General features: G+C 37.4%; 1 protein-coding gene across 3 annotated transcripts in view; it reads left to right on the plus strand.

The window, feature by feature from the left end:
* The window catches only part of EPRS1 (glutamyl-prolyl-tRNA synthetase 1), a 72097-nt gene that overhangs the window by 9942 nt on the left and 49057 nt on the right, over nt 1-13098 (plus strand). For 2 of the 3 annotated variants that reach the window (XM_086693540.1, XM_025927810.2), the window contains exons 5-12: nt 213-352; nt 1649-1743; nt 5985-6111; nt 6805-6997; nt 8749-8920; nt 10674-10907; nt 12198-12282; nt 12957-13016. In XM_086693540.1, coding sequence (XP_086549666.1) covers nt 213-352; nt 1649-1743; nt 5985-6111; nt 6805-6997; nt 8749-8920; nt 10674-10907; nt 12198-12282; nt 12957-13016 — 1106 coding nt within the window. Of the gene's footprint in view, nt 1-212; nt 353-1648; nt 1744-5984; nt 6112-6804; nt 6998-8748; nt 8921-10673; nt 10908-12197; nt 12283-12956; nt 13017-13098 lie in introns of those variants that run through there. The other variant, XM_086693541.1, reaches the window with a different exon arrangement.

The following is a 13098-nucleotide window of genomic DNA, read 5'->3' on the forward strand; positions in this document are numbered from 1 at the left end:
TTTTTTTTGGTAAGTAGACTCCACACTCAACAGGGGGCTTGAACTCAAGACCCTGAGGTTAAGAGTCACATGCTCCACCGACTGAGCCAGCCAGGCGCCCCTATAGAAGAACAACTTTAAGCCATCTTGTTTATTTAAATTAACTACAACTAAAACTTTGCTTTCAAAGTCGCAGATTTATTGAATGGTTTTAAAATTATGTTTGCTAACAGGAAATCCGGCGTGGCAGGAACAGTTGAAACAGAACAAAACTCCAGTGCATGTCAAACGCTGGTTTGGCTTCCTTGAAGCCCACCAGGCCTTCCAGTCCGTAGGTACCAAGTGGAACGTTTCAACGACCAAAGCTAAAGTGGTGAGCCATTCTTAATGCTGAGACTGTAGATCTGAAAAGAAAATTATTCCTACTAATAGTTTGTTTTTTTTTTCCCCCTTTCCATCCATGAAAAAGGATCTTCTTGGAAAAATCTGCCAAGGCTATTATAAAGTTTTAGCTTACCTTTAATTATTTAACTACATAAAGCCTAATCTTTGTAATTACATGTCTAAAATATTATGGTCATCCGGTGTATGTCCCTTAGGAAATCCAAACTCCAAGTAACTAAAACCTCCTTTTTATAGCTATACCGTATTTTCTTCCTCCTGACTCTCTCCTGTTTGTTGATTTTTAACCATTGAGTCCTAGGCTTCTGCAGAGCCTTTTTGTTGATTCTCTAGGATGTGTGACATAGAGTACGGTAGAAAAGATTCTCTTCTCAAGGTCTCTGTACTGTGATCTGTTTAACATATTAGGCATGTATAGTAAAGTTTAAAGATTTTCTGGCACAGTAAAATTTGAAAACTACTGTCTGCTTGGGTAAAGACACCACAGTCCACTCAGCTGTTTTGGCTAAAAATCTTCATTCATCCTTCACCATTTTTTTCCCATGAAATCAATCAACAAGTTGTGTTCTCATATCTATGTTTTCTGTCTCCACTGCTTTTGATTTTTATTGAGGCCTCATTACCCCCTGTTGATTTAATACCATAATCTCATCAAAGGTCTCTCTCTTTTCTAGTTTAGCTTCTGCACTGGGCTGGGTATCATTTTAGAAAGTACAAATAAATGGTCCCATTACCCCCTGAGATTTCCTCATTGCCTAAAACCTAAAAGCAAGTTCCTAAGAGGCTTCGTATTTTGGACCTTGTCAACAGCTTCAGCTTCTTTGCTCATTCACCCACCCCATGTATTTCTAACTTTTCATAGACATTGCATTGTCTTTGTGTCTTACCTGTGCTGTTACCCCTTTTCTTAGAATGAATACCTTCTACATTCTGCATCTGATGTATCTCCACGTACTTTTTAAGGTCCAGCTTGGTTCTTACCTCCTTTTAAGCTTTTCCTGATGACCCTAGATGCTGTTGGTTAACTTCAACTCACTGCTGTAATGCATTCTATACATACATATGTGTGGTCTGTTGCCAGTGTTTAGTTTTATTTATGTCCTTCACAAGATTTGGGGTCCTTAAGTGCAAGGATGACGTTCTAGTCATCATTTGTCTTGTAACCGTGCCTGGCACATAGTGGGTATTGAGTATTTGTTGAATGAGTGTATTCTTAAACATTTAACGATGTAACTATTTTATATGTTGTTTTTCTTCTGCTTTTCAGACATCTGAGAAAAAGCAAGATGTTGGGAAATTTGTTGAGCTTCCAGGTGCTGAGATGGGAAAGGTTACTGTCAGATTTCCTCCAGAGGCTAGTGGGTAAGAAAATGTAACTTGTAATTACAATGAAATATATTTAATGGAAAAGCTTAAAGACCATTAAATGCTTTTACTATTACTAGATTACTAATATGGAAGAAAATGAGTAAGGTTTTAATTGGGGGGGGTGTCAAATTTCTGAACATTTAAGTCTGTTATAATTAATGTTAATGTATTGAATTTGTAGTTTTAGCTTTTTAAAGCAATTAGACAACATTGTTATTTTACCCCAGATGGAATTTTAATTATAAATAGGAAACTTTCCATAAATAGAAACCCTTAAGTTTTATTTACATTTTGAGATTTTTAGGCTCTCATTTAATAGGGATTTGTTTTGTATCCTGAGCAGTTCGTTTGGTGAGCAGAAGTTATGGTAGAATTATTTTTAAGTTACTTTTTTACGAAATAAAATGGCATCCTGAAAAGCCTATTCTTATTGAATTCTTTCTGTTGTTAGCATGTTTCCCAACCCCTTTCACTTTTGGCACCAATAGAAAATAATATTTGAAGGGTGCAATAGAGAAGAAGACTGTTCCTGGCTGGTGGTCACCAGCCTGGGGCTGTCTCAGGCCTTGCCCAGCATTACCCAAGGTCAGGGGGAGTCCACCTTTGCACCAGCCTCTGTGAGCATACCGGACAAGCTTTGTGATAGCCCCTTTCCCGTGATAGTGAGTAATACGGTAAAATACCTCTTATTAATGCCAGAATTTTGCTTAATTTCAGATTTTCTTACCCATTTGTGGTAAGTGGAATGTGTAGATAACAGAAAGTGGCAGATAAGGAAAAATCCATTTTATTTTAGTTGTTCTTAAGAGTTCTCCACAAAGTTTTCATAAACACCATTGACAAGAAAATCTGTTTTAGAATTCTGCATTTTCTCTCTGCTTTTCTAAGTTTGCTGATTTTGGTGTCAAAATAAAGGATTGATGGAAGGGGATGAAAGAGAAATAAGGATTTTGGAAAATTCACAGACTAAATCATTAAGTGATCGATGGGTAGTTGACTAAGTGGAATCTCATAGATAAGACTTCTCATACACACTTAATTCCTACTGACATCTTGGGTCCATGCGGCCCTGTGTTCTGTTCCTGTTTGCTTACTGCGACAGGTCATGCTTTCCCGTTGGGAGTGAGTGACTTTAATGGTTTGATAAAAAGCCACTTTCTAAGCAGTGGCTGTTTATAGCTGCGGCATTTGGACATTTGTCCTTTTAGAATCTTCTTATATTTTTGTCACCATCATTTCTTGGAATAGTGAGTGCCTCACATTTATAATTTACTCTGTAAAACACATTTGTCTGCCATAAGTCATGTCAATTTCAGAGACCATAGTCTTGGCCAAATACAATTTTGGGATTTGGAATATAATGTTCAGGTATTTTGGGAATCTTTTTTGTTTGGTGGGTTTTTGTTTTGTTTTCTTATTCATAATTTTTGTCGTATCCCTGTATACTGCTAAAGAATTCTTTAATTTTTCTTTTTTATTTTTCTATGTCTTTCATGAAGAGCCAGAAGGCACGGCTTCAGCCCTGTTTCTTTCTTTCTTTTTTTTTTTTTTAAGGTTTATTTTTGAGAGAGAGAGAGAGTGCGCAAGCTGGGGAGGGGTGGACGGAGAGAGAGAATCCAGGCTTCGCACTGTCAGTGCAGAGCCCCATGCAGGGCTCAAACTGACAAACTGTAAGATCGTGACCTTAGCCGAAATTGAGAATTGGACACTTAACCACCTGAGCCACCCAGGCACCCCAGCCCTTTTTCTTATTCCTAGCTAAGATATATAGAAACTGTTATGTACAGGTACTATCAAACCCTATACACACAGCGTTTTAATCCTCACAGCCTTGTGAAGAAAGCACTGTTAACATCTCCGTTTTACAGATGGTTTCGGAAACTGATTCATTCAACATTTTAGTAATTTGCCAAACTCAAACCTGTGCTGTCTGGTTCTAGAATCCATTTGACTTAAAGTTCTATTGCCTATGTTTGTTATGGGTGGCAGAAGCCCTATTCAGCATAAGTGCTAACTGTGACATAGCGCAAATCTCACTTTTTTAGCTATTCCAATTAGGTTGTTTCTTGAGCTGATTACTATTTTAGTTACCTTGTGAATATTTCATAGTCTTGTTAGCTTTCTTGACATTTAGACTTGATAGAACTGTACACATTATTTCAGGTTCAGGATAATATCTTTAAAATTTTTTTTTTAATTTTGTTTTTTTTAATCTTTATTTATTTTTTTTTTTTTCAACGTTTATTTATTTTTGGGACAGAGAGAGACAGAGCATGAACGGGCGAGGGGCAGAGAGAGAGGGAGACACAGAATCGGAAACAGGCTCCAGGCTCTGAGCCATCAGCCCAGAGCCCGACGCGGGGCTCGAACTCACGGAGCGCGAGATCGTGACCTGGCTGAAGTCGGACGCTTAACCGACTGCGCCACCCAGGCGCCCCTTTAATCTTTATTTTTGAGAGAGAGAGAGAGAGACAGAGTGCGAGTGGGGGAGGGGCAGAGACAAAGGGAAACACAGAATCTGAATCAGCACAAAGCCTGACGCAGGGCTGAAACTCACGAACCGTGAGATCATGACCTGAGCCGAAGTCGGACGCTTAACCTACTGAGCCACCGAGGTGCCCCCAGAAATAATATCTTTAAGTGTAAGAGAATGGTTTGATTTCCTCATTCCTCTTAAATTAATTCTTTTGTGTAAAGCCTAGCACATTAACTATCATATAGTATGGGTAGTCAGTGATTAGTAGTTGTCTTTTTTTTTTCTGTTTTTAATGATAGGTATAACATGATACAAGTATAACACTTTCCATGAAAACTGCAGTAGGTGTTTCTGTTTCTTTCTTGGAACTCACGGTCCTTTGTTTTATTTTACTTTCGGCAAACCTTTTATTTTAGCATAGTTCTAGATTTACAGAAATGTAGCAAAGATAGTACAGAAAGTTCCCACATATACTGTACCCAGTTGTCCGTGATCTTAACATCTTACATTACTCTAAGGTACCATTGTCACAAGTGGTGAACCAATATCAGTATATTACTTTAACACTAAACTCCATACCTTTTTTTGATTTCATTAGTTTTTGACTAATGTTCTTTTTCTGTTTTAGAATCTCATCTGGGATACCAGTGACAGCCTTTTATTTTATAAAGAAAGTTTTGAATAGCCGTAAATGCATTGCTTTGTACTTGTCTGCATTAACTGGTGCATATAAATCCTTCTTAACATTGAATCATTGATCTAGAATGCTGCGTGAATTTCTAAAACATGGATTGATTTAAAAACTGGTGTGAAGACATGCAAGGAGTTGTATTTTCCTCTCCCCTGTTGACCCCAGCTGAGATTAGAGGTGGGCGAGAAACTAGGAGACTAGCGCAGGGGGACGGTGGCTACCATTGTCAGTGGCAAATAATAAAAGTTCGTGAGAGCGGATTATTAAACTTCCTCACTTCATGCCCTGTTTGCTGCCCAGGAAAGTGTATTTTCATCGTTAGTGGTACAAGATACTGCTTTTTACCCACTTCACTGATCAAGGGAAATGGTGACTTATTATATCAACAGGGCCTCTGATATATTTTATTCCTTGTAATTGCCAACTGCCCATAGGAACAGAATAGTATTTTCACAGATTGCGATTCATGGAGCGTTGGTCCTGGATGAGACCTGTAAAGTCCTTTAGTTGACAAAATCCTTGTATTTTGGCTTTTGAGAAAATCGAAGCCTTGAGAATAAGTGGCTCTTCTGCGGCTTCCCGATTCCCGCGTGTCCGTCCACGAGTTAGCATGTGGCGGTGGCGATCTCAGAGGCGCCTCTCGCTGGCGTGCACGAGGTGGGTGCTCCGTCCACGGCAGAGTCAGGTCTCTGTGCAGACGCACTCCCGTGTAGCCCTGGACACCGTTTTCCAGGAAGCAGGTTTCCCCTAACTAAACGACCACTCATTTCCTTTGTAAAAAAGAAAAAGATTTTCCTTAAGGTGGTAACGTGACTAAATCACTTGTCTCTTTGTGAGATGTTCCATGTGAAATTGTTTCTTGTGATGACTTTATAAATGTTGTAGTGTCTTTTTCTTCCTGTGAGGGTCAGCTTTTCTATCAGAGTACTTTCTTGTTAGAAAATAAACTATGACGGGAGTTCCAACTAGAAGGATTTTTGTTTAGTTCTCATCTCCTCAGGAAGGTTAAGTTCAAGTATTTAGGTAAAACATGTTAATGAGTTTCTTTGTGAAATGTTTTTGTTTTAGTTACTTACACATTGGGCATGCAAAAGCTGCTCTTCTGAACCAGCACTACCAGGTTAACTTTAAAGGGAAACTGATCATGAGATTTGATGACACAAATCCCGAAAAAGAAAAGGAAGATTTTGAGAAGGTAATTAAAGGTGTAGTGATGACCCTTTGTCAGAAAAGTTAATTAAAATTAGAGGGTGACTGGATACCTTCATGGTAAGAAAATAAATGAAGTTTGTTCTCATAGCTGCCTTTTTCCCTCATCTGTCTATTCTGTGTCTGAGACCTAAGGCAAGCAATATTGAGCTCCTATAGCAAAAAACTTCCACTTACTGTTTTCTTCCTCAATTGTACAATTTTACCAAAGTGCTATGTTTTCCTATAAGTACCAATTTCTTAAATGAATTGGTCACTAGAGACAGGTTTCTTTTCTGTCATATAATTGTAAGTGTGTGAATGAAACAAACACCAAGTAGGTATCAGAAAATGGGGAGGTTTCTTGGCCTCTTCTATCCTCTTTGTTCAGAAGCACTGCAATATGTTCAAAGAGAGGGCAAATGATTGTCGGTATGACCAATAATAACCAGTTTTCCAGAGTAAATGGAAAGCTCCATCATGAAATCAGCTTTCTCAGCTGAAAATTTGGAGACTAGTATAATGATTATCTTTTTTTTTTCTTTTCTGACCTAATATACAACTTGTACAACCATTTTCAGGCTTTTTTTTTTTGACTGATGGTGTATTATTACATTTGCCCAAATGCAGTATCAAGGATTGAAAATACACAAGAAAATGCAAAAGATAAGTTGATGGTTATTTTGGATTCTCTTTGCAGGTTATCTTGGAGGATGTTGCAATGTTGCATATCAAACCAGATCAATTTACTTATACCTCGGATCATTTTGAAACTATAATGAAATACGCAGAGAAGCTAATTCAGGAAGGGAAGGCTTATGTGGATGATACTCCTGCTGAGCAGATGAAAGCAGAACGTGAGCAGAGGATAGAATCCAAGCATAGAAAAAACTGTAAGGCTCATTTAATGTCTTATATTTTAATTGGCGGTCTTGTGTTCTACTTCTTTAGTAGAACAAGATTTTTGTGAAAGATGCTGGTTTGAGGCCCATTTGGGAATGTGATCCATACGTTCATCACAGGTTTCTTTTTTTCTTTCATTATCATCTTTACATTGTTACTACTTTGTTGGCGTCACAACTGCATGCGAAGTGTGTGTGCCCGTAGTTGTGCCCATAGTGTCTCACTGCACTTGGTCCTTTGCATTGTGTTCATTCCATTGCAGTGAGTACTTCTGCATTTCTTTGTAGTTCTCCCAATTTAAAAACTTAGCCTTTCTAAGAGGTTCAGTGATCATGTTATTAGTACCCAAATCTTCTTTTCAGCATGTGAATGTAATATGTAAGCTTAGTTAGTACAACTCTATACCTCTGAGATATCACTTAACGAAAAAGCATATTTCTTATTCATTACTTGTCTCCTGAGCTACTGATTGGGGCTGTTTTTATTCTGCATTTATGTTGCCATAATGTCACATTTGGGAAGTGTATAGTGAATTGTTGTCAAATTGTTAAAAAGTCTTTTTTTTTCCCCTCTTTTTGAGGTTTCCCTAACATTTTCAAAAATAGTTAACAACTGTATTTTTAGACTCATTTGATTTTTTTTGAGGGCAAAGTGTCCATCATATCTTCAGGAGCTTCCACAGAGAGTCATTGTTTAATAGTTCTTTCTTACCTGCATGGGGCAGGTTTTCAGTATTTTCACAAGATAGAACCATAGCTACTTGGGACAGAATTTTCTGGGGTGAAATTTGTATCATTGTTTTCTGTGATCTCTTTTTTTTTTTTTTTTTTGATCCAAGAGTCTCCTGTTTTCCACTGCAATGACTGACAGGGCTTTCTGGTAGCCCATGGACTCAGGCTCACAGCCCAAGCCATGTTCTTTACATGGGCACAGGCTGTAGCACTGATGCCTGTGGGCCCTGTGGATCAGGCCAGTCTGGTCTGTCCCCTGAGCATGAGGAGGCAGAGGAACAGAATGCTTCTGCTTCAAAAGCAGAATTAAATTTGAGACGCTCAGGGGCTGGCTAGCTGTGCCTTGATCGGCAAGTGGGAAACACAGGGTGAGAAAAACCTTCAAGTCTCATGTTTCGTCTCTTACCCTTACTTTTATTTATTTATCTCAATGAAAAAAAATTTTATTTAGTTTTGAAAGAGAGACAGAGTGCGAGCAGGGGAGGGGCAGAGACAGAGGGAGACACAAAATCTGAAGCAGGCTCCACGCTCTGTTAGCACAGAGCCTGATGCGGGGCTCAAACTCATGAACCAAGAGTCATGGCCTGAGCTGAAGTAGGACAGTTAGCTGACTGAGCCACCCAGGTGCCCCAGGTCTCTTACCCTTAATGAGTACTATATCAGTGAAATGTATTGCTTTGACTTCTGAAAACATATTCATAGAGTACTTTTCCTAAGTGTTTTTTGTGAGACTTCTTCATAAAAAATGATGCATTTACTCTTCGTACCAGATATTGAAACTATGATGGTATTTCATTTTTTATTTTATTTTTTTTAATTTGTATATTTATTTATTTTTAAGAGGCCATGTTCATTTCTATTGACGACTCATTCTCTACATACATACAGTTATGATGGTATTTTTAAACTAGGGGAGTGTGCTTATAATATAAAAGTAAACCATTAAAATAATTTCAGTTCAACTAGGTTAGTAATATATTAGATAAACTGTAATATAATTAATCTTACAGCTATTGAGAAGAATCTACAAATGTGGGAAGAAATGAAAAAAGGGAGCCAGTTTGGTCAGTCCTGTTGTCTGAGAGCAAAAATCGACATGAGTAGTAACAATGGATGTATGAGAGACCCAACGCTTTATCGCTGTAAAATTCAGCCACATCCAAGAACTGGAAATAAATACAAGTAGGTGTATCTCTTTCATTATGCTAGGCAGCCTACTGTGATTTCACTTTGATTGCCTCTACACACAGAGTAGATGCAGAATAGTCAAGAGACCTGGATCTTTGTTCACTCATAGATTAATAACTGCTTTTGGTAAAGCATGTAACTTGGTCTCTTGGGCTGTTTACTCACCTATTGATTAAGGTTATACTAGGTTGTTTCTAAGGTACTTCCTTAAGGTCCTTCAGTTTGCCTAAAGTTGCTTTTTACGTATTGATTAGGTGTATTGTGGTGTGTATCTTTCGAAGATCTTTTTCTTCCTCTTATAAACTTGGATTCTGCTGGGCATAAGTTGATTCACAAAAAAAAAAGTGATAGACTTGAAACTTTACAGAAATGTGAGCATTATAAGAAAATATGTGGGTTTTTTTTCTAGTTTTGATTAGTTTTCTAAGTGGGTTTTCAGTTAAAAGATTCTTTTTCTTTAAATGGGTTCCCCTTCTCCATTAATTTACCATATAAAGCAACCATAGAATGTATTTTTTTATACTTTGAAGAAACCCACTATAGATAAATGCTGAATCATAACTTCTGAAGAGATTAGTGAATGTAAATGATAACCTGCTTAGCTAACGTGACTTTCTTTAAACTTGTGGGTATAGATCTGTGTGTCCGTATGTAGACAAACACATTATGGGTGTGGTTACACATGTATACACAAATCTTTCATTGTTTTTTGTTTTTTGTTTTTTTTTAGTAAGTCTCATTTTTAACAGGGTGCTTACTCATTTTACTAGGCAAATACTTTGAATACATTGGAAAAGTTAATTTGGATGTGCATTTTCAGTATGAAATAATTGCTAAGCATAATGAAGTAGAAGTTTAATGAAGTTGTAGCCTAAAAATTAGAAGGGATAATACGGCATATTTTTTAAAATTCAAATTAAAAGTACTTGTGCATTATGTACGTTATATTAATCAGGAATTGTTTTTAAGACTATTCATCTTAAATAGAATTTTAATTAACCTAGTTTTCTTCCCTTTTACTTGTCAGAAGGAAATGCTTTGTTCTTGAATTCGTTTAATTACAGGAGATTAAGCATAGGGATTTACTTGAGTGTGGGATTAATTAAGATATTGGAAAGCTAAAAATTCCCTTGAATTATTAAGTACAGTTGACTCTTGAGCAATGCAGGGGGTTGTGCAGTCAAAAATCTGTATATAGCTTTGGATTCCCCAAAAACTTGACTATTAATAGCCTCCTATTGACCAGAAGCCTTACCGATAACACAATTAACACATATTTTGTTTGTTATATGTAATATATATTGTGCTCTTAAATAAGCCAGAGAAAAGAAAATGTTGTTAAGAAAATCGTAAGGAAGAGAGAATACATTTATAGTGCTGTATTATATTTATAAAAATTCATGTGTAAGTGGACCCATATAGTTCCAGTTTGTGTTGTTCAAGGTCAACTGTATGTATATTGCTTATTGTTTTCTACCATGGTATACATTGGCCATTACAGAAATGTGATTGTGGAATTTGCTGTGAATTGGTTTGAATATTGAGTGGGTTAACTGATTTATTTTCTTCAAAGACTGATGTTTTGATATGCTTTGATAATATTATGGGTTGTAAAACCTATTATTTTTAAGAAATTCCTAACTTGTAAGGAATTATTTCAAATTACTGTTGCTGCTTATAATGCATGATCTAATATGGAAAGGGTAAAATGCTTTATTTTGCTTTTAAAAATATTCTTTTTTTCCAGTGTGTATCCGACATACGATTTTGCCTGCCCCATAGTAGACAGTATTGAAGGTGTTACACATGCCCTGAGAACAACAGAATACCATGACAGAGATGAACAGTTTTATTGGATTATTGAAGCCTTAGGCATAAGAAAGCCGTATATTTGGGAATATAGTCGATTAAATCTCAACAACACAGTGCTATCCAAGAGAAAACTCACATGGTTTGTCAATGAAGGATTGGTTGACGGATGGTATGTTTACTGTTACTTAGAATTGAGAGGAAGTAAGAACGTGGTATATCAGTGATTTTAAAACTTTTGAGTGGTGGGGAGGATGAATGGGAAGAGGTGGAATGGGTGGGTCTCTAGGGTTTTTGGTCCTTGTCTTTATTTCATCCAGTGCATCGGGTCCCCTTCCCCTCCCCTTTATTTTAATGCTACAAACACGGAGTGCCCATTGTGGACCCTGGTGCATGGGAATGAAACACACAAGGGCACAGCCTCTGCACATCTCAGCATTGTTTAGAAAAATAGTTGTGACTCTGGTCCTTTGTAGATCTGGTTACCACTCTCCACACTGCTGAGGCTCTGAGGCTTTTCTTTTCAGCTGGGTCCCATGAAGACCAAAATGCCCTGAGTTGAAGCAAAGACATAAATGGTCTCTGCCTTGGTGGTGAAGATCCACCTTGTGGAGCAGTTGGTTGCCCAGAGGATTCAGCACCTAGGAAAAGTTTGCAAATCTCGGTAGCATATTAATAACCTATATGGGATTTCTATGAGGAAGAAGAGTATGAAAATTAAAGTCACCTTGTAGCCATGTATCTGTGTAAACAAAACCTGTTCAGATGGGTTACCGTGCTGATAAGTCAAGAATATTTTTTATCTAAATAAGAATGTATTCAGTAGTTTCTGTTGGCATCACATAATAGTGACAGTGTGTATTAAGTATTATATGTTGAATAAGATGTATTTTATACTGGTTTATTGTGAAGCTATATTTGACAAAAGGCAAATGTTGGGCTCCAGGCAAAGTGTTTTATTGCAAACTTAACTAAAGTGTGCAAATTTCTGCAGAATATTAATAAGCAGTGTGTATATTTTTTATAACCCAAATGTGTATATTTTTTTATAACCCAAAGGGCTTTGTGAAGTATATTCATACGTGGATGGCATGAGACCATCTCTTCTCTGATTTTCATGGTCATGTATAGAATAGAGACCATGAATATTGTAAAATAAAAAGCAAATAAGAATGTCTTAATGCATGGATTCTCTGTATTTGAAGATGTCACTTTTGTGTCTTTTTGAAATGCACTTTACTCTTTCTAGTACATTTATTTTACTGAGCAGTATTTGACCAGAGAGCAGTTTTGCTCTTCCATGAACGAGGGCTCACGGGAACCCAGTTCTTATAAGCAACTGTTAGTCACAAGTCTTTTCACAAGCTGTTTATAGTTTATTATTCATTAAGGCATTTTGTACTCCTTGTGATTATACATTAAAGAGTTCTCCTTGGTAACTGAACATTTCCTTCTTTCCTAGGGATGATCCCCGATTTCCCACAGTTCGTGGTGTGCTCAGAAGAGGGATGACTGTCGAAGGGCTGAAACAGTTTATTGCTGCTCAGGTGACCTACGCTTTGTTTTCCGGCTTCTCGGTGTTTTTACGTATCTCATTAATACCCCTTTAGTCTCTGTTATTTCTGTTCATTCTGTTCCTTATTTGTTCCTTCTAATGTAAGGGTAGGATTTTTTTTTTTTTTTTTTTTTTTTAAGGAGTATGTTTCTAATAGTGGAAAATTGAGAATGTCCTAAACCCTTAAGCTGGAGTGGGACAGAGGCAGCCATGGTATGCTTACCTGTTGAAATATGTGCTCTTTTTTTTTTTTTTTTAAATTTTTTTTTTTTTTTTCAACGTTTATTTATTTTTGCGACAGAGAGAGACAGAGCATGAACAGGGGAGGGGCAGAGAGAGAGGGAGACACAGAATCGGAAACAGGCTCCAGGCTCTGAGCCATCAGCCCAGAGCCTGACGCGGGGCTCGAACTCACGGACCGCGAGATCGTGACCTGGCTGAAGTCGGACGCTTAACCGACTGCGCCACCCAGGCGCCCCAGAAATATGTGCTCTTGACTGTGGCTGTTCAGGGCAACTGGATTGGTTCGTGCACACTCAGTTTTATATCCCAGTGGAAGTCAACAGTATTTATTGGGTGTATTCTTTTCTAACATGAGTAGCTTTAATTAAATATTCTAATGGACACTTCTTGACCTTTAAATCGTTTTATTTATTGTTTTTCTAGGGCTCTTCACGTTCAGTTGTGAACATGGAATGGGACAAAATTTGGGCATTTAATAAAAAGGTACATGTTTTGACTCTTGGTCCTCCTTTCTCATGCCTAACTCCCGAATAATGTAATATGTGTGGAATTCATTAATGTGTTC

Source organism: Puma concolor, chromosome E4 (assembly GCF_028749965.1).
Source record: "Puma concolor isolate L17-30 chromosome E4, mPumCon1.1.hap2, whole genome shotgun sequence".
NCBI classification, from domain to species: domain Eukaryota; kingdom Metazoa; phylum Chordata; class Mammalia; order Carnivora; family Felidae; genus Puma; species Puma concolor.